The sequence below is a fragment of the Lemur catta genome, chromosome 15 (genome assembly GCF_020740605.2).
Source record: "Lemur catta isolate mLemCat1 chromosome 15, mLemCat1.pri, whole genome shotgun sequence".
Lineage (NCBI taxonomy): Eukaryota > Metazoa > Chordata > Mammalia > Primates > Lemuridae > Lemur > Lemur catta.
The window spans coordinates 46,631,108-46,657,106 of record NC_059142.1 but is presented as its reverse complement, the minus strand read 5'-3'; the positions used below and the strand labels follow the sequence as shown (position 1 = coordinate 46,657,106).

At 40.1% G+C, this 25,999-nt stretch overlaps 1 protein-coding gene across 6 annotated transcripts in view; it reads right to left on the bottom strand.

The window, feature by feature from the left end:
- Positions 1-8,939: 8,939 nt before the first annotated feature.
- The window catches only part of CEP112 (centrosomal protein 112), a 359,225-nt gene continuing 342,165 nt past the window's right edge, over positions 8,940-25,999 (bottom strand). For all 6 annotated transcript variants that reach the window (XM_045526957.1, XM_045526958.1, XM_045526956.1 and 3 more), the window contains 3 exons: positions 13,155-13,256; positions 10,181-10,245; positions 8,940-9,375 (listed from right to left, as the gene is read on the bottom strand). In XM_045526957.1, the coding sequence (XP_045382913.1) occupies positions 9,372-9,375; positions 10,181-10,245; positions 13,155-13,256 (171 nt within the window). In that variant the 3' untranslated portion in view covers positions 8,940-9,371. The remainder of the gene's footprint in view (positions 9,376-10,180; positions 10,246-13,154; positions 13,257-25,999) is intronic.

The window sequence follows — 25,999 nt, the reverse complement described above, 5'->3', positions numbered from 1 at the left end:
ACTGAAGTGTGCCCAGGGACCTCCCCCGGGTTGATGAAGACTCTGGAGACCATGTCACATGGGAGCTATTAAAAGAACTGAGGATTCTTCACCAGAGAGGGAAGCTGAACGGGTACCTCACAGCCATCCTCAAATGCTCAAATGCCTGGCATAAGGAAAGAATGTGTTTCCTTTCTAAAGAGCAGAATTAGGACTAATGGGTAGAAGTTATAGGAGGGACGATTTTGAGTCAATGTAAAGAAGAAGAGCTTCTGACGATGAAATGGATCATCCTGGGAGAGAAAAATTTTACCTTTTCATTGGAAGTATTTAGCTGAGTCAAGACCAGCACACGGTGATACAGAGGAGTCACCCAGAAGCAGCTGGACTTGGATGCTATGGATCCACTTGTCCGTCTACCCATCCCTCCATCCAGGGCTTTAGCCCATGAGGTGTGGGCCTGAGTGACCTTTAAGGCTCCTGGAAACCCAGAGATTCTATGAGCCTAAGAAGTTCCTAATTAAGGGCCGGCAAAGGGAGAAATCAATTCTCTGCCAGTTCCACCTGTGGGCCAAAGCCTGCCGGCTACCTGTCTTTGTAAATAAAGCTTTATTGGAACGCAGATATACATGTTCCATATGACTGCTTTTGCACTACCACTGCAGAATATTGAGTAGTTGCAACAGAGACCGTATGGCCTGAAGCTGAAAATATTTACTTTGTGGCCCTTTATAGAAAAAGTTTGCTGGATTCTGCTCTACACCCATAGAATGGCACTCTAGCCCGGGCAATAGAGTGAGACTCTGTCTAAAAAAAAAAAAAAAAAAAAAAGAATAAAAATGCCTAAAAACTAATGACAATTCTAGAATTTCATATCAGTAAGGACCGGAAGCAAAAATATTTGACTGAGTGTAGAGGAAATTCCCTCACGGAGGATCAATGTTATTGTCATGATTTATCCTGAGGGCTAGTTTGCAAAGTGGCTAACTTCATTAAGTAACTCCACAAAATTTACAAATTGCTGCAGACTGTATGAGAGAAGGGCTAACTCTGAAAAACATTTCCCTAAACTTTCGTAAATAATCCAGGATACCAATTTACATGGCCTACACGAGCTGCAATGTTTTGGTGAATTTGGTGTCTGGTGGAACCACCGCCAATGGCAAACTTATCTAGAATCAAAGGAAGGAACGCTGCCTACAATTGCTAAGGAGCTCTCAGGACTGTACATGTTTGGGAGGCCCCACACCCTTCAGTTTTGGACCCTCAAGGACCCTTCTCTAATCCATGCCCAACCTGACTTCTTCCTCAAGGGAAGATCCCCAGGACTTTATACTCTTTGAGGCACCCTGTGTCTGACTCTGCTGGCCAGCCCTCTCTCATCCACTACTTCTCTTTTATAAACTCTTTTTCCTCGGCTTCCTGAAAGAATGGTGCACTTTCTCCTGGTCCTCTCTTGTCTCTCTCCCTCTCCTTTTCTGTTCCCCACAAGCTTTTCCCCTTCTAGGTGAAACCATCAGCTCTCCCAGCATCAACTGTAACCCAGATGCTCCTGACTGACAAATCTCTGGGCTCTGATCTAGGTTTCCAGTTACCTGACGAAGCTCATTGTGTCTAAACCCAAACTCATCCTTCCTCCACCCCCCGCAAACCTGTGCCGCACATCTTCCGAGGCTAGACGCCTTGGCCCCACGTGTTTCCTTCTCTTTCACAATCATCTCATTCATTCAGGTGCTATGGTGGCTATTGCATCTTTGACCTACTTTCCATTCACAGAGAAACGCTTCTCTCACTGGGGACTTGGGCCAATATAGGAATACTGCATACATTGCTTAAGTTTTTCTCTACCTCCAGCCTCTTGTCTCCTTTAATCCATGTCATCTCATGCTGTTGCTAGACCACTGCTCACATAGCAATTCTTGATGGTGTCATTCCCCTGCTCAAAACTCTAATTGCCCCCTGTTGCTTATAAAATAAACTCCAAATTTCTCCTCATCCATGGAGGCAGTACTTTATAGTGGAAAGAGCAAAAATGAGTGAATCAGACATACAGGAGTTCCAATTTCTGCTTTCACCAGATATTAGATATGTGGCCTCGGGCACATTTCCGAACTTCTCTTTGCTTTAACTTCCTCCAGTATAAATAATGCTTATCTCATGAAATTATTGAGGATTGACATAAAAATAGCCTTCATTTATTGAAAATTTATTGCATGTTAGACTTTTTTTAATGTGTTATCTCATTTAGTCTTCATTACCATATTCTACTATTTCCTCCATTTTCTTAGATAGGGAAAGCCAGAGAGAAGCTAAGCACCCTGCCCAATTTCCACGTCCTCAACCGACCTGTGCTGCGGCCTCTCCCAGTGCTGTAGGTAGTCAGCGCATGCAGTTCCCTTTGTCTTCCATAATCTGACGCCGACACACCTTTGAAAGCCGAGCTCATGCCACTTTTCTCCCAGCAGTTGTAATCGAGATGATCAGAACTACTTTGCTGGCTGTGACTCCATCTAGAAGGGCCTTCCCCACATTCCTACCTATTGAAATCCTACTGCTATCCCGAACTCCAGCTGAAGTGTCATTTCCTCCTATAAGACCATTTCAACCGTTACTGCTTCCTTGGAGCTCTCACAATATTTGGCATTTTTCTTATGTAAAGATCATGTTCTCTTTTGTATTATCCTTTTTTTCCTTTCCTGCAAATGTTTTATTTTCTTTCCTGAATCACATGTTCTTTCTGTGCAAGGAGCATGTTGCCAAGGTCTTATTCATCTTTGTTTGCCTTGTAGTCCCCGGTTCAGTCCCTGGGACAGATGAGGCACTCAGCAAAGGTCTATAGAATATGTAATTTTTGAGAAAATTTACTCACGTTTTAGAGAGTTGAGCTCAATCTATAGTTCTGTATGAAGGGAAAATGCTTCCTGTATGTTAGAGGTGCTATCACAGGAAGAACAATAATTACACTGTGAGATGGAGATGGGGCCAATTAATCTTTCTTCTCTACCAATAAAAAGGCAGAGACAGTGAACATTACATGGTTTTAGGCAAAGTATCTAACAGCAGGGGCCAGCAGTAGGAGGTCTATTTAGGTTTGCTATCTTAATTAGCCTATTTAAAAAAGATTTTTGGCACTATAAAGATGTATGGATTTGCCTTTGAACACACACCACACACACAGATACACACACACAATCCAAATAAGACATAGAAACGGCTTTAAAAGAAAACCCTTAATCCACTCAATTTATATTTCAGCAGCTTCGAAGTTCCCATGCCCAAATGCATAAATAAAAACACTGAGGAAGAAAATCAGATAACACAAGTGGGAACTCAGTCAGAGAAAGGTTCCCTGACACGGTAGGAAATATCACTCTAGGCAGAAAACGGCTACCAGATCCTTAACTCTGAGGAGGAGCAGGTGGAGACACGACCAGGCAAGGCCGCCGAGGCTGCATGCAGCACCCACTGCGTCCCAGCTCGGGGAAATATTGTTATTGCAAACACAGTGATATGTAACGGGCCAAACGATCAGTTCTGAAAGGATTTCACACGGGATTGTGACACTGCAGTGGCTGGGAACCATCACAATGTTCAAGGGAAATTGGGCTAGAGCCTGAGTTGACACATACCTTGAGGACAACATCAAGGTTGATGTCAGGCAAGTGATAACTTTGGTCACCTCACATGAAGCAATGCTGGGAAATGCAAAGCTCGGTCTTGAGAAATCGCAGTCGATGTCAAGGTTTCTTTAAAAAGTGCAAGATTCTCAGGACCGTCTGCCATCCTGTTAGGGAAATATTTCCTCTTCCTCAGGAAACGGTGCCTTTTCTACTTTCCTTTCACCCTCACTGTCAGGCTCTTCTTGCTGGGCAGAGCTGAACTCCAGCCAAACCTACTGTTTTGATGCTTTCAAAACACCTGTGGATCACTAGGCTGGATGGATGGTCTGGTGACCGCAGCGTAGCATGCGGACGGAGAGATGGCAGGAAGGCAGCCCTGCCCTCCGCGCTGGGCTTCGCTCACTTCGTTCTGTCCCTGCCCCCCAGGCTCAGGCTGGGAGGAGTGAGATACAGGAGGGGGCTGAGAGGCAGGAATAGAGATAAGTCAGGGCAGTGGTGAGGAAGCTAACGGGGCAATTAGGAGGCTGATTCATTTGTTTATCTAGATGATGATGCTGTGCTTGGTTAAGTAGTTTTTAAGTGTTCTGTGGTTCAGGAAATCTCCCCTCACAGGCTGATCAGTCCACATCCTTCCCTGTGCCTGACAGTTCCACGAAAGAAGAAAAAACCATTCTAAGCACAGGGTACGGGTTTTGGTGGACCTTTATAATAACACACTTGCTAAGATAATTACCATAAACAGTGCATACCAAGCTCCAAACAGAGAAGAGTTGAAAAAAGCATTCAACTATGGTTGCTACCATCTTTCGAAAGAATCCCAGAGGAACACATGGCCTTTCTGACTATCCCTAACTCGGGGGTTCCCAAGAATTGTTTCTAAATCCCCAGTTTAACCTGTGATTCTAGAAATACAATCTAGATAACAGAATTTTTGAACAGAAAGGAAATTTTTTAGCAATCACTTTGGTTTGGTTTTCTCTAGTCAGTATTTCACAGAACTCTGTATAATAAAATATGTGGGCCACAGAAAAAGCTCAAAACTATTCCATGGATCAAATCATTTTAGGGAATTCCAGATTAAATAAAGCTAAATAGGTTTTTTTTACCAGAGGGTATCACAGATTAAAGATGGCCACAACTTTGCTGGGGTCTACGTCTTCTACCCGTGACTCTGGGCAGGCTCTGTCTTTGGCAGAAGACAGTAGAAGTGACGTTGTGTCAGTTTCAGGACCCAGGCCTTATGGGGCTGGAGACTTCCGTGTCTGGTCCCTTGCCAGGCTTGCTTTTGAGGGATTCTCACAGCCGCCACCCAGGGGTGGGGAGCCTGTGGCTTCAAGGCCACCTGTGGCCCTCCAGATGTCCAAGTGTGACCCCTTGACTGAATCCAAACTTTTAATCCTTTATTAAAAGGATCTGTTCTGTAAACTTTGGATTCAGTCAAAAGGCTGCACTCAAGGATCCAGAAGGCCACAGGTGGCCACACGGCTGCAGGTTCCCCACCCCCATGTCTGTATGAAACCCAGGTGAGAGCAGCCTACCTGAGCCCAATCAACCTTCAGTACCAAGAGGGATAAATTATTATATAAGCCATTAAGCTTTGGGGTAATGTGCTCTGTAGCACACAGTTGGCAATTGCTAACTATTTATTAAATGAATGAATGAGTGAGTGAGTGATATAAATGTGAATCTTCATGAGGGTGATATAGCATGCCATATTTCCTAATTATTACTTCTGAATACTGCAAGATAAATTACACAGAACAGGGCCTTATGGAAGACTTAGTTTGAGAAACACTAAATGAGAGGATTGAAATGATACAGTTTGGGAAATATTGGTCCAGTTACACCCCTTTATGTTTTAGATCAGAAAAGTAAGGCCCAGACAGGTGAAGAGAATTGCCTAAGGAAATAAAACTAATTGGTAAACTCTACCTATGAATGAATTTCCTTTCCCAGCTAAAGTAAAGGGGTTGTGGATCTAGTGGTTTCACTCATATAACCCCTTTTTAATTAATTCAATAGATCAGGCTTCTCACTAGGTAGCCCACTCTTTCTGTTCATGATAAAGTCTTTGTGTCCAACTAGCTCTTTTCCATGAGACCTCCTTAAGTGGTAGACCTCCAAAGAGGATATAAGAATATTTATTAGCCTGAAGTCTAGACTAACCTTCAGTTCTCAAAACAGCAGAATCTATAGCAACATCTTAGATCTTTGGTTTTAAAACATTTGCCTTATGGAAATCCTTGCTTACAACTGAAATGTCTGGAAGAACAAATTTTCAACTGAACTAGATACTGGTGAGGATCCAGATTTTAAAATGTCTTCAGTCTTATGTTACAAATTCTCTTCCTTCACATGAGAGGTAAATAATGTGATCTGAAATTTGATTCTGTTTTTAAGACAATATAGTGAAGAATTTTAATACTAGCCAGGCCAAAATCTGAGGTATTCATCTTTTACTTTTCAAATACCATACAGCTTATGCCACAGCTCCCTAATCAAGTCTCTAAAGCCAAGAACCACTTCGATATGAGTTGAAAAAAAAGTTTTATCTAATTATCTTCATTCCCTACTTTGAATTGACCAACCATGTATCTTTTTCTGGTTTTATCAAAGGAGCTGCCAGGACAAAAGCACATCCAATTTTAAGTAGGCTTTAGTTAGCAGACTTAAAATTGATCACGCATTTTAGTTTCAGTAACTTGCAATTTCTACACCCTTTGATAATTCACTTTAAAGAGCAAACCGTCTTTAATGACAAGGCTTAAAAGAAACGACCTTTCTGAACAAAATATGAAAGCTCAGAAGAGGTAGTTCTTTTAAGGAAACTATGAATTAAAATGACCTTGTGTTCTGAAACTTTTCTCCCACCATTTTTGATGTTTTCCCTTTCCTTTTCACTCTTAAAAAGAAAGCTAAAACACCACTGCCTTCTATGGATGGTGATGTACTTCAATAAGAGAGCTGTTAATTGTTAATTCAAACTTGCAGTTTCTTCTTTCTGCACTTTCTCTGCAGATTCCTTTAATGAGATTGCTCACCACTATAAGCATATACCTGTTTCTGAAGAAATCACCTTTAATATGTGACATTACGGGATAATGTCTGAATATGAGCCATTTTCCTTAAGTCACCATGAATTCTTTTGTACAATCTACGAAGCAAGTCCATCATTCTCTGTTCCCTCTATCTTAGTCTTCCTTTTTCCTCTATGTGCCCTGATGGCTGCCCTCTGTGGAGTCCCTTGTTGAGTGGGGAGTTTGCAAAATCAGAGGTCAGACCTCTGCAAGGGCTCACTGCCTGATGATGCAGAAATGCTGGACTCAAACAAAACTATGACATATGCAGATGACTGAATAGGTAACTTTGCTGTTAACCCTTTTTTCCCTGACGCCCAAACTGGATAATAACACACACCAAGAACACTGGGATCCCAGAGCATCACTTCTGCTCGGCTTCTTCCAAATGCTTTATCAGCTACTACCTGTTGACAATTACATGTTGAAATAGAAAAAGCACAGGTGGATGACTCAGGTACAGCAGCCAATAATAATAACTTAAGATGTAACTAAATTAGGTACTTGTGAGGAACAATTGATCTTCCAGCAGATAAAAGAAAAGATGAAATCTTAGATGTTTTTATAATAAGGCATGGTGTTTATAATTTATTTCCTGAGCACTGGCTTTTTCTCCCAGTAGCCGTTTCTATACTCAGTGCTTGACTCAGTCAGGAATTTCAAACATGCCAAATGCAATTTTTCTTTCTCTTCCTTTATCAGAGAACGTTCACAAAGACATTAGTGTCAACCACCCATTCCTATCACATCCAATCTAACTGACCTAAAGTTTCATTTCATTTACTCCCAGACATACATGACATGTTTCAGAAGGGAAACAGGATCTGGGTAATGTCAAAGGTTCAGCCGTGTTTGTAATTTCATAACCCTTGAAATAAGGAAAAGAAAGAATGGCAGGCAACTTTCCAAAACACCTACTGATATTTACTCATGGAAAACAAATATTCTTGAGTAGGAGTTCCAATTCTAGCAAACAATACAATTCACAAAGTATTTTCAATTCAAGCAGTTAATAACCTTGCTAATGAAATCTGTTGAGCTTCAACCTGTTTTTCATGGTCTGTATAGAAGTACTTAACGTTAATCATGTAGCCTTAATCTTTCCCTTCTGAGTACTGAATCATAGTCTGAGTATCAATTGTCTTCATTTGTTAGGTGGTTTTAATAGCATCTGCTACTGTTTTGCTTTTTCCCAAATATTCTTGAAACCAGTGCTATAACTTATCGTATATGCAGGAAAAACCTGATCTTTCAAAGGACAGAGACTTACATTCATGGAGGAGGTGTCAGGGGTGGGTGGCTGAGCCTTACCAGAGTGGTGGCCCCACAGAGATGATTTAGTGCAAGAACCCCAGGCCTCCTACTATGGCTATGGATCAGTTTATGCTGATCCTCATCCTGGCTTTGGAAGTGGCTGTAAAACCTGTTACTTCCTTATCATCTCCATGTCTCAGTTACAGTACAAAAAAGGGTAATTAATCCTTGGGCAGCAAACAACAGATATGGGCATGGGAAAGAGAAAAGAATTTTGAAAAAGTGTAAATAACTTTCTGCCCTGTCCTTTTACAGTAAACCAGATGAGTACAGCCCTGCCCATGGGCCAGATTTTTAGAGAGTGCCTCAAAATGCCCATGGCATGCACCACAATGAAGTCAAAAGAATCTGGAGCATCCATTCACTGCATTTCAAAATTTCCTTGGCAAATCATGGTTGACCAGTCAGCCTAGAACTGCTTGTCAGCATTCGGGTTGGGAGAGGGACCCTGACTTAAACATCCATGCATGGCAGCAACACCATATTCTCTCAACGAGGAGGTGCCCACATGAAAACAGGATCAAGTAAAGCACATTCTGTGATCACTTGCCAATGTGTCGTGCCCTCATAACATGATCCTACATTTTTAGGCTCTTTAAAAGATTATCGAATGATATTATAATGAAAACAACGACCATAAAAAGAGAGATGAAGAAAGTAACAATAAAACCATAGCTGCTACACAAAATTCTTACACCATTCTACCTCTGGAGTTCCACGATGAGACTGGGAGACCAACATGACAAATACTTGGAGTGATATCAAATGATCCAGTGATTTTATTCTAAAGACCAATTTCATGCACTAATTATATATTTGCTCTTTGACATGACATAAGGTATGTTTCCCCAAAGTACAATTTGAGATTGTCAGTATTTGCTAGGGAAAAATACCATGTGTATGTCACACTTAGCAAATGAGGTACAATAAAAAGTTGAAATAAAACTGATAAGTATAAAATAATGTTTTAATAATATATGAACACAAGCATGGAAACAATGTAAACAGGTTAGACTTTGGTATGATACTACAAACGCAGTCTCGACCCTATGCAACTGGTAAAATGATATGCAAAAGCACTAATAAAGCATACCATAAGAAATCATTTCTTTTCCCAATATAAGCAATTCTCAGCACATACTCAAATGCACACAAATATGGAAATCAGAAATAAAGGAATGTTAAAAAAATAACTTAGGCAGACACAAATAAAACCACCCCACTAGTGTGTGAATGATGCAAGTTTTTATGATCTTAATTACATTTAAGTATTAAAAAATGCCACTGATCTCACAGTTTACAACATTCAAATCTTCAAACCTGCTGGAAGGAATCCACAGTGCAGCCTGGACAACAGCATCCAATGCATCCTCTCATGAAGTTACCTGAAAACCAAAAACTCCGGTTATGACTTTCTCTAGGTTTAATAGGTCTGTCAACCATAAAATAGGTTGCAATTCTGGAGAAGTTAGATAGGGGTTAAAAGGATATTTGGTATCAAAATGTCATCATTTATGCCTTTAAGGGATTAAATCTTACCGACACCAAGCAAACAGAATCTTTTAAAAGGGAATTATTCACAAGCTCTTTCCTTTTAATTCAATGCCAAATAAGTGGTTCAGTCCTTCGCTGCACTAACAGGGAGGGTGTTTGATGGAATTAGAGCAGGTAAACACAATCTATGTCAGTGATGCCCCTGAGAACCTTTGACTGAAAAGGTCTTGTGCATCCCTAAGAAGTGCACATGGGGGGCACTCAAGTGTTGTGACATCACTGAGCTGCTGGTCTATTCTGGTCTGGGGAACAGTGCCAAACTCCCAGGGGATAAGGACTTTGAAGATGTGAGCTATCATAGCAAGAACTGCATCGCTCACTGTCTTACAGGATGATAGTGACTCCTCCACCCTGCAACTGGGCTTCAAGACAATGTCTTACAGTGACTCTGCAGGTGAGGCCTGGACTTGCCATGTCCCTGCAGATTCTCTCATCTTGCTCTGACAGTACTGACTAGGCACTGTGATTAAAACAGGTGGGTGACTTCTCAAAGACAGGCTATCTACTAAAAACAAGTCTTTTCTTCAAAACTGATACTATGTCTAAGCATTTTAATAAAGACTTAAATGTCAAACCAGAAGACTCAAAGGCACAGACAACACAAACTAATCAGGAGGCTCTGTTCACAGGCCATACCTTCTGCTTTGGTATGTAGTCAGCTCTTCCTGCAGGATGGATGCTCTCTTTTGCAGAAAGTTAACCTAGAAAAGACACCTTGTATGAGAAGAGGTGAACGTGGCTTAAATGTCAATATCGTGCAAATAGTACGGTAATATTTTATTTAAATTCAAACAATTTTCTAGCCAAAACTCAGAGGATCTGTTGAATGCAAGTGGTGTGTTTTTACATTTGGTCACATCCCATCCTTGCTGAAAATCCATCAGAGACTATAGAACAATGTTCCAATTCCTCAGTTCAGAAGCTGTTTTGATCTGACCCCATCCTGTCTTTGTGGCTTCATCTCTCCTCGTGCCCTTCCTGCCATCACCACCTTATACACCACGTCTCTCACATTTTCACGTGCTGTTGCCCCTTGGCACGAGCCATTTCCCCTCTTTGGAATGCTCGGCTACCTATCTCCTATTCACCCCCCACTCTGTTTCAAATGTCCCCTCTTGTCTCCTCCCCAACTGCTCCTCACCCAGGCAAAGCCAGTGGTCCCCTCCTCTGTGTTCCTGGTCTCTATAACTGGTACTTCTCACATTGCCTTGTCGTTATATGTTTTTATCTCTCCCACAAACCTGAGAGCTCCTCTGGGGTGGGGATGACTTTTTTCTCTCTCCACCCCCAGTTTCTTTTACAGGGCTAGGCATGAAGCTGGTATTCACTCGCTATTTAATGAATGAATGAGTGAGTGAAAAGAAAATTACTGCTTTGTGGAAACCTCAGTCCATCCTGGGGATTCCCTGAGGTTGAAGAGATAGTATTTTGTAGCGGAGAGAGCCTGACCTTTGTCTGGAGTTAGACCAACTTGGGTTGAATTCTTGGCTTGGCATCTATGGCTCTAGGAAAGTTATTCAAGCTCTTGATGCCTTATCTGCGAAATGGGGTTAATGACAGCTACTGCCCAAAGTGATGAGGATGATGTGAAACAACTAATAGAAACGGCCCAGCTCAGAGCTCATAGAAGGTACTACCCTCAGACCCTCACTCTTGGGGGCCTGGAGGAAACTGGGTTGTTTAATATGTTCTCTTAAATCAGACCTTTACAACACATTTGATTATTTTTAGGCAAAAATTTCTATACTATTAAAAATACCTCTATCCAGCATGAATTCAAAAGCAAATAAAAATGGTTTGGGGATAACTTATACTATGGATTAATGTAATCAAGAGTCAGTGGTATTTGATCATTTCAGAATTGTTTACTCTTGCCTCTTTGGTCTGAACTGAAACCATGGCAACGGCTGATTCTGAACCATAGTTATGCAAGATAGTACAGCTAGCAGAATAGAAAATATGCTTAAAAGAAAAAGAAAGAACAGTCTTTTTAAGTGGGTGCATATCAAAGTGGTTCCCTCAGTTTTGCTTATTTCTATATCACCCTGGTCTTAACTTTATCCCATTGCTCAAGTGACCCATAGGACAATTGATAGATAATTTTGACAGATGCAAGGATTACACTGATTCAACCTCCCTCCCCTCACTGTGCTTTGCAATTGGAATTCCAACAATTTTCAAAAAACACGGGCACCTGTGCTTTTAAACTAAATTTGCTCACTGTATGGCCTGTGACTCCTCCACGCAGCTGCCAATTCTGAGGCCCTATCGCAGCTGGCAGCACTCTCTTTCTGGGTCAGCATCCAGTTTTAGGAGGATAAAGTGGCTTTTATTACAGTGAAATGATATGAATGATAACAGAAGCCCTGCAGGTGGGTATCAGATTTCTCTTTTTTCCTCCCTCTAAAAAAGCTCCTCTGAAGGTGTCAGGTCCTACATAGCTGACACTGTGGAAGCTCTCCTACAAACTTAATGGGTAAACCAAACCTGGAGTAGAGCTTTTCATGTAAATAAAGGTGACTTTAAATTCAGAGAATTCTCTAGCCCAAACTTTCTGTTAACATTCTCCTCCGGTACTTATTTTTATATGCAGGAACCAGCATAGCAAAACTTATTAGCCTACAGAAGCAATAGCAAACAGTAGCATAAGTATTGGTATAATGAACATTTCATTTTCAGATAAGAGGGAAATATAAAAGGAAAAGCTAAAATTTGTTCCACATTGCATCTTACATATTATAAATAGGTACTATGTATATAATCAAACTATATCATTTATTGTATTCATAAATAAATTTATTTAGCATCTACTGTGTGCCAGGCACAGTTCTTGGCACAGAGAGTAAAGAAATCCTTTCTTTCATGGAACTATTCCAGGAAAACGTATGTCTTAAATTTCAAAATGTATTGGAAATAGCAATATTGGAACTCTTTCTCATGTCAGAGTTAATAAAATTCATTAGACCAATGATACATAAAACATTCAAATAATACAGAAATATATAGAGAAAACTTACATTGGAAGTTTTAAATACCTAAATTTAAATCAATTTTAATCTCTCACATTATATTTTATGAACTATTTCAAAGACCACATATTTCAGCAAGAAATATTCAACCTAATTGTTTGCATACCTAGTCATTATTTTGCCTTGAACTTAAAATACATCTTGTTATCTCTAACAATCATATAAAATACACCAGAATAGAAATGCTTCTAAGGGAACTGTGCTTTCCATTTCTCTGCACTTTAACACAGTGAGGAATCAGCAATGTGCTAAGTGATGGCATTTTGGACCTAGTACCAAGAATAAAACCGTGAGGCTGTATTGGAATATAGACTGAAAAGGAATAAAAGTTACCAACTGAACTTTTCAATTTCAAGGGTGCTTTTAAGAAACTCTTACTGAGACAATGAGTTCTTAAACTAGTGAGAAACAAAATTTAAAACAAAACAAAAACAAAAACAATTCATCTTGGGTAGTAAGGCTATGCTAGGATATCACATTGATTTCTGGAATCAATTCAGAATCAAATTTATTTGAAAGTTTATTTTCAGGATATGCACATCACCTAAATCCTTGGCAGATGCCTTGATTGTAGTAATTACCTGGGATTTTAAGGAGGAAATTGTGTCTTCAAGTTCTTGTCTTAGAGATGCTGGCATCAACCCTTTGAATTTTGTTTCATATTCTTGTCTTATGTAAGTTATCTAAAATGGAAAAAAATTAAAATTATCATTTTTTTTACCACAGAAATGATTGTTTTGAATTTAAAAAAATCCCAGGATAATATCTATTCATTCAAAGATAAGTATGTTACATGTGGTTGGAAACCAGACAATAAAGGTGCAATAAAATAAAAACTGAAAAAGCTACCCAGCCTGACCTTGTGACTCTGAGAGACAGTCGCTGTAACAACACTTTATTTCTTTAAAATCCTTGTTAACACAATTTCCAGCACTTGTTAAGTACAATAATTGTTCTCTCCTCTCCACTCATGAGGTATCCTAGCTGTACAGCCTCTCCTTGATCAGGATATAGACTTTGATCATACTAAGCTATGATCTGAGGACAACTCATAGTATGTCTTTGCTTTGATTAAAACACTCCTCCAAACTGGCACATACTTGAGGTGTTATATGTGATTCATATAATTATGAAGACATGAATGAAGGAGCAGCTGTGTCTCTAAGCCTCCTCAACACAGATAGACAAGTAAAGTGCCCTTGGTGTAGGAAGTTTCCCTGCTTTTAGGTTTCCTTCAGCCTCCTGAATACTATCAGGCCTGTGTTCAACTAGCTGATGCTCACTGGGCTGGTAAAAGAAAGGTTGGTGGCTCATCCTCTTCCCATTCATCTCTCTAAAAGCTAAAGAAGTGAGTGAGAGGGTAGAAGAAAAGCTGTTGGAGGAATATGCCTGAGCAGGATGAAGATGTGCATGGGTGTGACATGAACGTATGTGTATATACTGGTGTCTTTCTCCAGCTATGTTTCTGTATTTCTCTTCCTCCTCGTCTGAGATGTGATAGAATTAATTACTTTTAAAAAATCTGTTGCATGTGCTGTGTGTGACTTAACTGAATATTAAAGCTGACTTGTAGTGTATTATATAAATGATTCATCAGACACACCTGGAAATAAGGTAGTACATGATACTATGTGTATATTTTGAGTACAGTTGGACAAGCCTATAGATTTGCTGAAGATAATTTAAAATTATCAGTCTTTAAGTCCAAAATTTTCTTATACTAAGCTGAATTAAGGAAGAAATGTGTTCTAATAATTCATTTCATTACCTACTAAAATCCCATGGCAAATATTCTAGAATATGTTTTCAATTTTTAACAAAGTGTTTGTTTGATATATGCTATAATCTTGTGGTTTATACCTAAAGGAAAAACAAAATGGTGGAAAAATTATCTCTCCCCTCCCACTGATGCAGTTTTTACTGATAAAATACATGTTGGTTCTCATATCTATTGATTTTTCTCACCTTCTCTTCTTGCACTTACTTCCAATAGTTACATTTATTAGCTGACTCAAATGAAAAGAAAACACAAAGCAAAAGATGTGCTTTATAAACCAGACCTTCAGGGCAACATTTATTGAGGGTTTGTAGGTTATATATTAACCGTTTGACCATTTTTTTCCCCACTCAACACTGGCTCTGACATTTTGAGCTCCTACTCTTTTAAAAAGGACTCATGCATGCTCTATTTCTTGCATCCTTATCTCTTTAGAATGACTGCCCACTGCCTGTATATTTGAAAGATACCTTGGTTGGGTGTAAAAATGCTTCAATCCCATTTTCTTTCTCTCAGAACTTTGGAGACATTTCTCCAATGTTTTCTGGCATTACATATTGCTATGGTGAAGTCTGAGGCCAAGCTGATTTTTTTCCATGTTGAAGATAACTTTCTTTTTCTGTTTGGATGCCCGTATGATTTTCTTTTTCCTGATTCAGTAACTTCACTAGGAAATGATTTGGTATTAATTATTCTGCATCAATTTTCCTGAGACATTGTGTGTACCCTTTCTATCTTTAGATTCCATTACTTAAACCAAAGTTTCCACTGCTAGAAGAATTATTTGTATTCTATTATTTTTTACATATATGTTTTTCTATTTGTTCTCTTCTTCAAGAACACAGATTTTGCATGTGTTGACTCTTGTTTGACAATCACCCATACTTATAATTTTCTTTATTGATACTTTTACTTTCTCATCATTTTATATCTATTTTATATTTTCATTTCATTTTGTATGATTTCCTCTAGCCTGATTACCATATTTCCTTGAATCTTTTCAGTTATAATTTTTTCATTTTTATTTTTCCAATATGGTTTCAATTTCTGTAATCTTTTGATTTTGTCTACCATTTTTCCTAAGCTCTAAGAGATCACTTCTCATCTCTGTCTGTTGACTTACATCATCTTTAAACACATCTCTTCTTTTTACTTTTTCTCTATCTCCCCTCACCATTTTCCTTGAGAGAGATATCTCTCCCTCTATATATATACAGATATATAGAAAGATCTCTATATAGATATATCTATATATATATCTATATCTCAATGCATTTTGTAAATGCTTTGACACTGAAGAACTGTTATAAAGAACTGTAATTTGTCTGAACTCTCCTTCTGTTTCTTGGATAATTTTCCATGTGATATATGTTCTTTATTTGCTTTTTGCTTACATTCTTTCTCTCTCTTTCTTTTAATCTAGCAAAGATTGTATGCTAGTTCCTTTTTCTTAAAAAAATGCATTTCATTTTTTTATTTTAGCATATTATGGGGTATAAATGTTTAGGTTACTTATATTGCCCTTGCCCTCCCCTGCCCCCCCACCCCCAGTCAGAGCTTCAAGCATGTCCATCCCCCAGACGGTGCACATCGCACTCATTATGTATGTATACACCCACCCCCTCCTCCCCACTCCCATCTGCTCGAAGCCTGATGAATGTTATTCCTATATGTGCACTTAGGTGTTGATCAGGAAACCAATTTGATGGTGAGTACATGTGTGCACGTCATTTTTGAATGGAACCAGCTATTTGCTGAGTGTTGAGGTAGGGTAAGCTGGGGTCAGGTCACAGCTATGATTTGGTTTTGTTGTCTTCAATACTCTTAGACCAAATCTATGACTTCAATTGTTCTGGGGGCCTATCACCCTCAGTTTTCAAGTGCTTTGAAGGTCATGGCCAAGCACTTAAGCCTTTTGGTTTCTCCTAAGCCTCTTGCCCCCTTCCATTCTTTGAAGCTGATGGTCTCCCTCTACCAGGAAGCTAGGCCATAGTGAGTTGAAAATTGTATGTGATCACGGTTGCTCTTTGATTATCACTATTTCTTCCATCACTTTTTAAATTCAGTAAATTTTCTGACTTTTATTGAAGATTTATACATTTCTACTTCCTGTCTACTCCTTTATTCTTTGTTTTTATGATGTCAATGAATTTCAGTGAACTTAAAATGAGCCCCTGGAAAATCTGAAATTACCTCACCTATAAGTGAGACTCAATCAGGAAAATGTTACTGCCCTGAATCCTTAAACCCAAATCCTAAACTTGAAAATCATTATATCAACCAGAATCTGGTTACTTTACTAAAGTCATGAGAAACTTTAACCAATCTGTTTTTATTCTATTTATGAGGTTAATAAAGTTTCTACTAGCAAACATTTATTACTTTCTATGTGCCAGATATGATTGTAAGTGTTTTATATAGAACTCTCTCTCCACCTAGCCTGGATTTATACCAATTAGAAATATGTGTAGGGGGAGGTTTAAGGGAAATTGACACATAGTTCTACTCATTGTGGATTGGTTTATTTGGAAGCCTTTCTTCTAATACCTGTCTTAGCTGAATGCCGTAAAGCAAGCTGAGTTTGAATGGTGGGTATATTGTAGGGGGTAGGGGGAGGGAGGGAGAAGAAGAGGTGACTTGGGCATGGCACATACTCTGAGGGAGGGTGGACAAGGCTGGGCACTGCAGTGGAAGGTCGGAGTGAGAAGAGTGCATCAGAAAGACACTGGGCTTGAAAGGGCAGTGAAGGGCAGGTCACAGGTGGATAGGAGCAGGGCACAGAAAGGAGGTTTGCTGGGGGGGGTCAGATGCAACATAAACAGGAACGTGGAAGATGTTTCTGAGGGATGGGCCTTTGTATAGCAAAACATTTTTGCACAGGCTTTTTATGGAAATGAGCATACAGAACTTATATGCTTGATTTTTTGGTTTGAAGAATAAAAATGAAAGAAATAGTAGTGAAAGATGATGCCTGCAAAAAATGCTGTAGTGCAGCTGAGAAAAAAATGTACTGCCTTCTAAGAAATTCCATTTTTTATTGGGGTTAAGGTATTATGTGTTGCCACAGCAACTGCCAAGAAAGATCCATTTTAAGAAAGGTGGGGGGTGGGGGCGAGGGAAAAAAAAAAGGTGTTCTGCAGCATAGCTTGTGTACTTTGATTCTAAAATATAAAGTGAAAATGTAAAAGTAACCATAATTTTCTTAACAACCTTAAAATATTCATTTCCCCTTCTTTCTTCAATATGGTTTCATCTCATGGTTCTTTATTCCAACTGGTGTCCTCTCAAACTAAGCAGGCAGCTCAGAAAGAGCCCTCTGTTCCTGGTTCATAGGGACCAGTTTGCCCCGGTAGGGAGGGAAGCCTGCTCCTTGGTGGGCCTGTGACTCCAAGGAAAGGGGGTGGCTGATGAATGAAGCAGCTCCGACCTCTATTGTTTGAAGGGGAGCAGGAACTAGTTTCTGGAAAGGGTTATATTTTCAGGAAAAAGGAATGGTTTTCTGGTCCTGTGGAGAAAAATGTGGCTTCAGAATGAGAGAGTGATTCAAACCTAGCACTTTAATTGGTTTAGAGGATCTAAATCCAGCTTCAAGCGGTTCAAAAAATTCCATACCAAAAAGAAAACAAAGGTCTGGTAAGTCTACTTTTAAGGGTTAATACACATCAAAAAGGTGGGACAAATGGGCAAGATAATCAAAGATCAGAAAATTACCAATAAACTACCCAAATCTGTTCATGAATCAAAGACTTAAATACCTCATAAGAATGAGGTTGTGATGTGAAATAAATACATTGAATATTACATAAATACATGTGAACATTAAGATCTTTGGACAATATTTTGCACGTAAGCTGTACACTTTACTTCCCGATAGAGATGGAAAAGCTGAAACCATATTATAGAGCTCCTATAAATAAACGTGGCCTTAGGAGGTACTAAGGCCTCATTTAGGATTTCACAAGCTGTATGTAGTGGGTGTTTCATCCATCAGTATTCCCTTAGCACTCCTTAGCATTCACTCCTACATTCATTCACCAGTCTTCTGGTAACTGGGATCTTCCCCTCTCCCATCCTCTGTCCTACCCAAGGGTCGGGTGGATTATACAACAGGAGCCTAAGGCAATCATCACATCACATTCCCCAGAGCTATGATAATTTAGGGCCTGGGTACATGTTCCAAGTCCAGGTAACGAGAGTCACAGGACACAGACTCTCTCAAATCCACTAGACTCCTCTGTGGAGAATGTCATCTTGCTACTATGGAAAGAAAACTGGACTGAGAGTGGAGTCAATCCAGGGGAAGAAGTTTTGAGAATTGGAGAAAATGAAACTGGGCGCTTTATCAAGGTGTGCCCAAAGTTAGCCCTGTCCTTAGATTTTTCAGTTTGGGTTGGATTTTTCTGGCGCTTGCAACCAAAACAGTCTGAATTTGAACAACAATATAGAATATGCAAAATATTAATGTGCATTCATGTGTGTTACATGTTAGGGGTCAACAAACTTCAGCCTGCCTACCAAATCCATCCCACTCCCTGGTTTTGTAAATAAAGTTTTACTGGAACACCGTCATGCTCATTTGTTTACTTCTTGGCTATGACTGCTTTCTCATGACGATGGCAGAATTGAGTAGTCATGACAGAGACCTTATGGCTCGCAAGCCCTAAAACATTTGTTATTTGGACGTTTGCAAAACGTTGGCTGACCCCTGCACTGGACTGAGCTCCACAAGGTAGGGGCTTTGTCAGTTTTGCTGGCTGTGGAAGCACCAGCATTTAGCAGGGTGCCTGGCACATGGTAGCAGCTTGGTACAACAATACTTGCTGATGAAACCCAGGCACACAATTGTTGGTGTTCAGTCAGTCTTTGACTTAAAATGACAAGATCTTCAGAATGTCTAGAGTAAACTAATCACAAATGTTTTCCCTAAATACAAAGGCAGATTCTGTCATCTCAGTATTGCAGTTCTTAATCAGCACCGTGGCTATTAATAAGGAGGCTTCAAAGCTGAGAAAGTCGGAGGCAAACGCCAGGGCCTACAGGGCTGCTGAGATCAAAGGGGATCTTAGAGACTCACCCCGAAGGAGGGGAGTTGGTTTCATCCACGCTCTGCTCCCTCCTCTGTGCTTCTGCTCCTTGCTCACTATCAGACGTTTTATAGGGCTGTGATAGTAAGTGACTCACGCCTCTCTTCTGAAATTAGACACCAGCTCCTTTCTTGCTAGGGTTTTTGCTATAGTTTATGGTCTCATTTCTAATATTTTTCTTCTTAATAATATCATTCCTCATATTTTTTCTTTGCTTAGGTTGATATGTACTATGAACATTCCCCTCTTTCAAAGAAGGGCTGATACGGGTCTTAAAGGGTTTTGACCAGTACAGCGATTCCACAGGCGCCGGGTGACAAAGGCTGACTGTGGACAGTCTGGGGAGGTACCTGCGGAAGGACAAGGACACCTACAGGGCCGAGCTGAAATGAGATATGAGGAAGCACCTGCTCTATTTTGCAAGGTGCATCTCTGAAAGGCTTTGGGAAAAACCTGGGGGAAAGACGGTGATTTCCACTTCTGTTTAGGGTGCCTGACCTCCCTCTCAGAAAGATTTGATTGAGACTAGACTTCCTGTAAAGGTGGTTTTCATCAACAGAGGACCAAAACCCCAACCAAGGGGTGGGCAGAGGAAGACTCCCGAGACTTTTAATTGACTTTGTTAATAAAAGACCCAAGAAGACTTACAGAGGCTGATATTCAGTAAGGCTGATGGGGGCTTTGAAGTCTCTCTGATACTTATTCTTTGTACACAGAAGTAAGGTTGGAGCACTTGGCACATAGTAAATGCTCACTAAATATTGTTTTAATGAGTAAATGACTGAATAAAGTTGTGGTTCAATTGGAAGGTGGGACCTTGATATTATGGAGGACAGTATGAGTCATGCCAACAAGTTTAGACTTAACGTAAAAATTTAATGTAGTAGCAAAATAGGGAAAGCAAAGAAAAATCCACATTTATGAGCACCTGATATATGCCAGAGACTGTATTAAGGAATTGATATATAACATTTCACATATTGTGAAGATTCTATTTAATCCTTACATAAAATTTGGAAGATAGATGTTATCATACCCATTTTAGAGAGGAGGAAACAGGTTCACAGCCACTAACTGCTAGAACCAGGTTTGAAACCTGACATCTTACCCCCCACTGTGGCCACTTCTTACTGGGAGGTGGAGGAGGGAAGAGGATTGACCTGGAAATACTGCAGTGAAATCTCAGGAGAGTAGACAGCCTGGTCTCAGGTGACAGCTATGGGAAGGTCAAACAGGAGAAGCCGATAATTAACTGGCTTGTAGAACAGAAGGGAGGGAGGAGGTAAATGAGAACATGCGCCTTCGGCCACGTGCCTGGCAGAGGGGCAGTGTTACTGCAGAGACAGGGCACCGGGTAGAGGGAGCCGGTCTGGGTGTGGGTGGGAGGGAAGACATGTATGGGGTTTGCATTACTTAGTGTGAGGTGCTGGGGAGACATGTGTGAGGAAACTTGGGACTGGAGACCCAAGAGTCACGGGTTCCAGAAGAGGAAGCTGAGCCTTGGGAATGGAAGCGCTCCCTGAGGGGGGAAGGAGAGCACAGGAATCTCCCAGGAGGAGAAGGAAGTGGAGGCAGGGAAAGATCAGAAATGGCCAGAGCGAGATGAAAGTCAGGAGGGCGGGGAGCATGGCCTTGGGCTTCACAAAGGAGGGGGGAAGGCAGGTGTCAGGTGCTGCAGAGAGGCCGAGGAGAGTGAGCAAGAAAAGCAGACATTTCTGTAGCAAACAGAGTCATCTAGACAGCAGATTAGGCATAAGAGATTTTGGTGAACAACAACGCTACAAATAAAGGGAGTTTAAGACGGATTTAGTATGTTGACAAACATATAGTTTCCTATTTTAAAACAAAACTGAAAATAAAAGGTCCTTCAGTTAAATATCACTCAAAATATCTGATTTAGTCAAGAGAGTTTTGACCTGGTTTGAGGGCATTTTTCAAAAGAGGCAAGCTACGACTGCTCTTTCTTTTCTGCATATTTAAACTCTTGACGATTATAAATAAGTTAAACCTCTCCCTCAAAGTACCAATTATCTCCTTATGTTTGAGAAGGCATGTCTTGCCAGATATGGTATTCTATACAAAACACAAAATAGGAAGACAAAGACGGTCATTGTCCCATCGGTGCACCCAGGATTTACTTAGGCAGCTCCAATTAACACTAATGAGGATTTTGTGCCTGAGTCCCCTTACCTCCCAACTAATGGGAACAGAGACCCCACAACCCCACAGCAGAACATTTCAAAACACCATTGTAAACAGTCACTGACTAAATTCATGAGTTGTTCACCTTTACACAGCAGAGAGAAAAGGAATTTCCATTCAATTAAAACTTAGGGAGTGTGATGCTATCAAAAGACTCCATTTAGGCTTTCTGAAAGAAAAAAGCTTATACTTTTTATACGAGACGTGAAAAGGAGCTAAGTGAATACATAACTGACATGTAATAATCCAAGGAGAGATCAGTAACTTCTAAGTGGAGATGATGAGATTTGATTTGGATGCTGAAGAATGGGCAGGAACTTTCTAGATGGATGAGAAGAATTGCTGGCTGAGGGAAGAGCAGGACGTGTGGAGGTGACGGCATGGGGCACACTTAGGGACTGTCAAATGGTTGGGTTGGAGGAGGTCGAGGGGTGGGCAGGGGCGAGTGTGACAGGTGGAGATGAGGTGCTTGGGCTTTGAAGGTCATGCCAAGGTGTTTGGACTTTATTCTGGAGACAGTGGAAAAACTTACACTCTCTGACTAGAGACTAATATATCCTGATTTCTATTACAGAAAGAAAAACCTAATGTAGTCATCGTGCTTCTAGTTTTTTCCTCTTCAACTGATTCTCCATACTGTTGCCTATTTTTCTGAAACGCAGATCTGATGAACTCCCCCACCTCCATATAAAAACACTTCAGTGATTTCTTTTACCTATCGATTAAAGACCATCTCCTTTGCATAGATCATCTAAGAACCTTCTCACAGGATCTCAGCCTAACTTTCCAGGACCTTGTGCTCCAGTGATGACTGGGCATTTCCCCCAAAAGTCCCACGCTATTCTGTGACCCAGGCACATGCAATACTATTCTGTGCCCCTTCTCTGCCCTTCCTTCCTCCTAACTAGCTAGAGAACTACTCTCTGTTCTCACACAGTACCTTCTCCAGGACACCTGCTCCCAGCTTCTGAGTCAAGGTCGCCATCCCCTCTGCTAAGATGCCTTGGTATTTTATGCACCTAATAGTTATTATTGTTATGATGTGATGACTGACATTCATTGAGTGTTTTCTGTGTACTAGGCACCATCATGCATCCTTTTGCATATATTGTATTTCATTTAATCTTCACACGAACCCTATATGGTACTTTTATGGCTATTTACTGAAGGAGAAATAGGCTTAGAGAAGTTATTAATACTATCTTATCCATAGTCACACAGCTAATTAGTACCTGAGTTTGGACCCATATCTAGGTCTTCCTTACCCCAAAGACTCTGCTGTTACTTCATTATCACATAAAAATATAACTATTGATTTACATACTGCTTTCTCCTCTTAGACTGAGGGTTCCTTGAGGGTAAGTTCTGTGTTTAACAGGAGATCAACACTATTTAAAAAGTAAATAAGATTAAATCATTATTTCTTTGAAGTTTGAAAACATTATATGGACTGTTTTTGCCAGCATAAAGGCATTTTTGCCAACCTATTAGGGAGGCTGGAGTTTACATGAAGCAGAACATACCCAACCACACAGATCTGGGTTCCTGTAACCAGCATTATACCTGCTCTAGGCAGGATGGAGACACAGCAGCCAGTTAGTGGTTCCTTTTTTATTTTTTAAGAGGGATTGGGGTCTATATTTTTACAAATCAGATAAAGTGGTAATGAATATTAATTTGGCTTGGTCCACTTAAACATACATGAAGGTATGCTTTCTGTTAGACATAGGTCCATGAGAGTATGTATTAAAAAGGTAAGTATACATTGCTCCTGACTTAGACAAAACCAATGCAACCTTAAGAAACTGTATGGGGAGAGCAATAGTTATGTTAGAATGAGCAAGAGCCTTCATCTTCTAATCTTTTTTTCATTATTATTTTCACCAGTGTGCTCTTTCAGGAATGTCTCGGTGCATTCTTTATAAAACTGCTGCCCAAATCTTTTTTTAAAACACATCAAACCAACAAAGGTCAAATAAGGAGCAGGAAGATTTGTTCTTTCTGTTGAAGGCATTTCTTTAATATTAAAAACGTACTGAAATCTGGAAACATATTCTGATGATGTCTGAAAAGAATTCATGGTACAGAGTAAAAAGACAAAGGAAAAAGCTCTCAGCAATCACTAGTGGCTGAGGGCTGTGGGATCCTCATGGGGACAGCTTTTTTCCTTTACTTCAATGGCAGAAAAAAATTCACTATTTAAAATTAGAAAAAAATATCTTAAACATTGTGTGTGGATATTATGATGAATGTCATTCTTCATGTTTATTGGCTCATGAGGTAAAACATATTATGGTGAAAATTCCAACCATCTCATTTATAAGGGAAAACAAACAGAATGGATGTTTTTCCTTATTCAGATAGAATTCTAGAGGGTTTATTTTTGCTTTATTTCCAACCATGAGAGGTTGCTATCAGAGGATCTTTCTGTACAGCTTGAGTGCCCGTTGGTAACTTACGACTCCATAGCGATTTCATTCCCTCTCTTTATCTTGCACATGTATTTAAAACTGACGTTGGCAGCAGAAAGTCTGAGATTTGGGGGATAAGGATATTATTTTATCTTGCATTATGCTAACTTTTTTTCATAGCTTTGAGAAAAATCTTTCTTTTTTGTCCTTCATTTTGATGAGCTAAATTAATCTTGCTTCCTCCTTGCCTTAGGAAGATTTTAAATACTAAGATAGGTAAGCCCAAATCCCAGAACTAAAAATGGGCTTATGTGATCTTTGTCATGTCCAGTGATCTTGGAAATACAAGGGCTGTGAACTTCGGTTAATATGTACTTTAAATGTCCCTTAAGACAAAGTCGAGATGTTTGATGGAAGGGGGACTTTCATAAGACTTGTCTGAGATTTTTTATTTAGTCTACACTTGGTATAGCTCAACTCAGTTTCTGGATCACATATGGTAACCATAAGAAGTCTGAGAGAGAAAGGGCGGTGGCTAGTGTGGCTATATAAAGATTAGGTACAAGGTATGGAAGGGTGGTTAGTCTTAGGCATAGAGGCCTTTAAACTGTCATCTCAGAATTTTGGGAGCACCATATATTTCTTGATTTAACTATTCTGAGCCAATGGGATGGTAGAGACTGGTTGGTGATTAGGTAAGAAAGTGCTAGGATGGTGGAGCTGCCTTGAGGAAGCCCAGCCCAGAGCAGGCACAGAACTGGACACCTGCGTTTTATGTCAATTTCCCTCTTTGCCTCTCCTGATCAATGCTGAATGCCCAAGAGTTTACCAGAACCAGCCTATGTTCTGTGAAGAACACAAACGAAGAATTAAATCCTGTCTTCAAGGAATTCACAACTTTGTTGGAAACAAAATTAACTCATAAACGTTATACATCCAGATATGGGAAACTGAGTATATTAGAAATTTTGGCAAAGAAAAACATCTTTGACCATGGAATTTCTTGGGAAGGTCTGTGGGAAGAGGTGAGTCTTGAGCTGTGCTCCCAAAGGTGAGTAGCAGTTGGACAAAGTCTGGTGAAAAGACCAGGAGAAGGAAAAAACATGAGCCAAGGCAAAAAGGAATGTGGCTGGTATGGGAGGTGAGTGGCCACTCAGCTGAAGGCCTGACAGGAGATTCTAGCCAATGCTTAGAAATAACACTGGATAGTCAATTAATCCAGACTGCAGAGAACCTTAAAAGTCTGTCAGAGAAGTTCAATGAGTGAGTGAGAGACAATTGTTTTTTTTTGAGTAGGGAAATAACATGATAACAATGGCATTTTAGGAAGATTACTCAGATACGACAGGCAGCCAGGAAGGGACCATTTCTTCCAAACCTGAGGTGAATAGGAGTGAAACAAAGATGGAAGTAGGTAGAAAGGAGAAGATGAAAAGAACTAAAGTCACATTTTGGAAGTAGAAATAACAGAATTTGGCAATGAAATGGTTATAAAGTGTGACTGATATAGCAGGCAGAGTCTAAGAGAATTTCCAGCACAGTCTTCCTCTCAATCCTGCTAACACTGTCAAGGATGCAATATCCCCACTTAACTTTCTTGATACCTTTGGCATCTTATTTACACCTGTTTCAGTAAGCTCAGGCTGCTATAACAAAATACCATAGACTGGTGGCTTAAGCAACAAACATTTTTTTTTTCTCACAGTTCTAGGGGCTGGGAAGTCCAAGATCAGAGTGCCATCTTGGTCAGATTTGGGTGAGGGCTCTCCTCCTGGATTGCAGATGGCTGTCTTCTTATCGTATCCTCACATGGCAGAGAGAGAGAGCAAGATTTTTCTGATGTCTCTTCTTGTAACGGCACTAATCTCATAATGAAGCCTCCACCTTCATGACCTAATTACCTCCCAAATGCCCCATCTCCAAATACTACCACTTTGGGGGTGAGGGCTTCA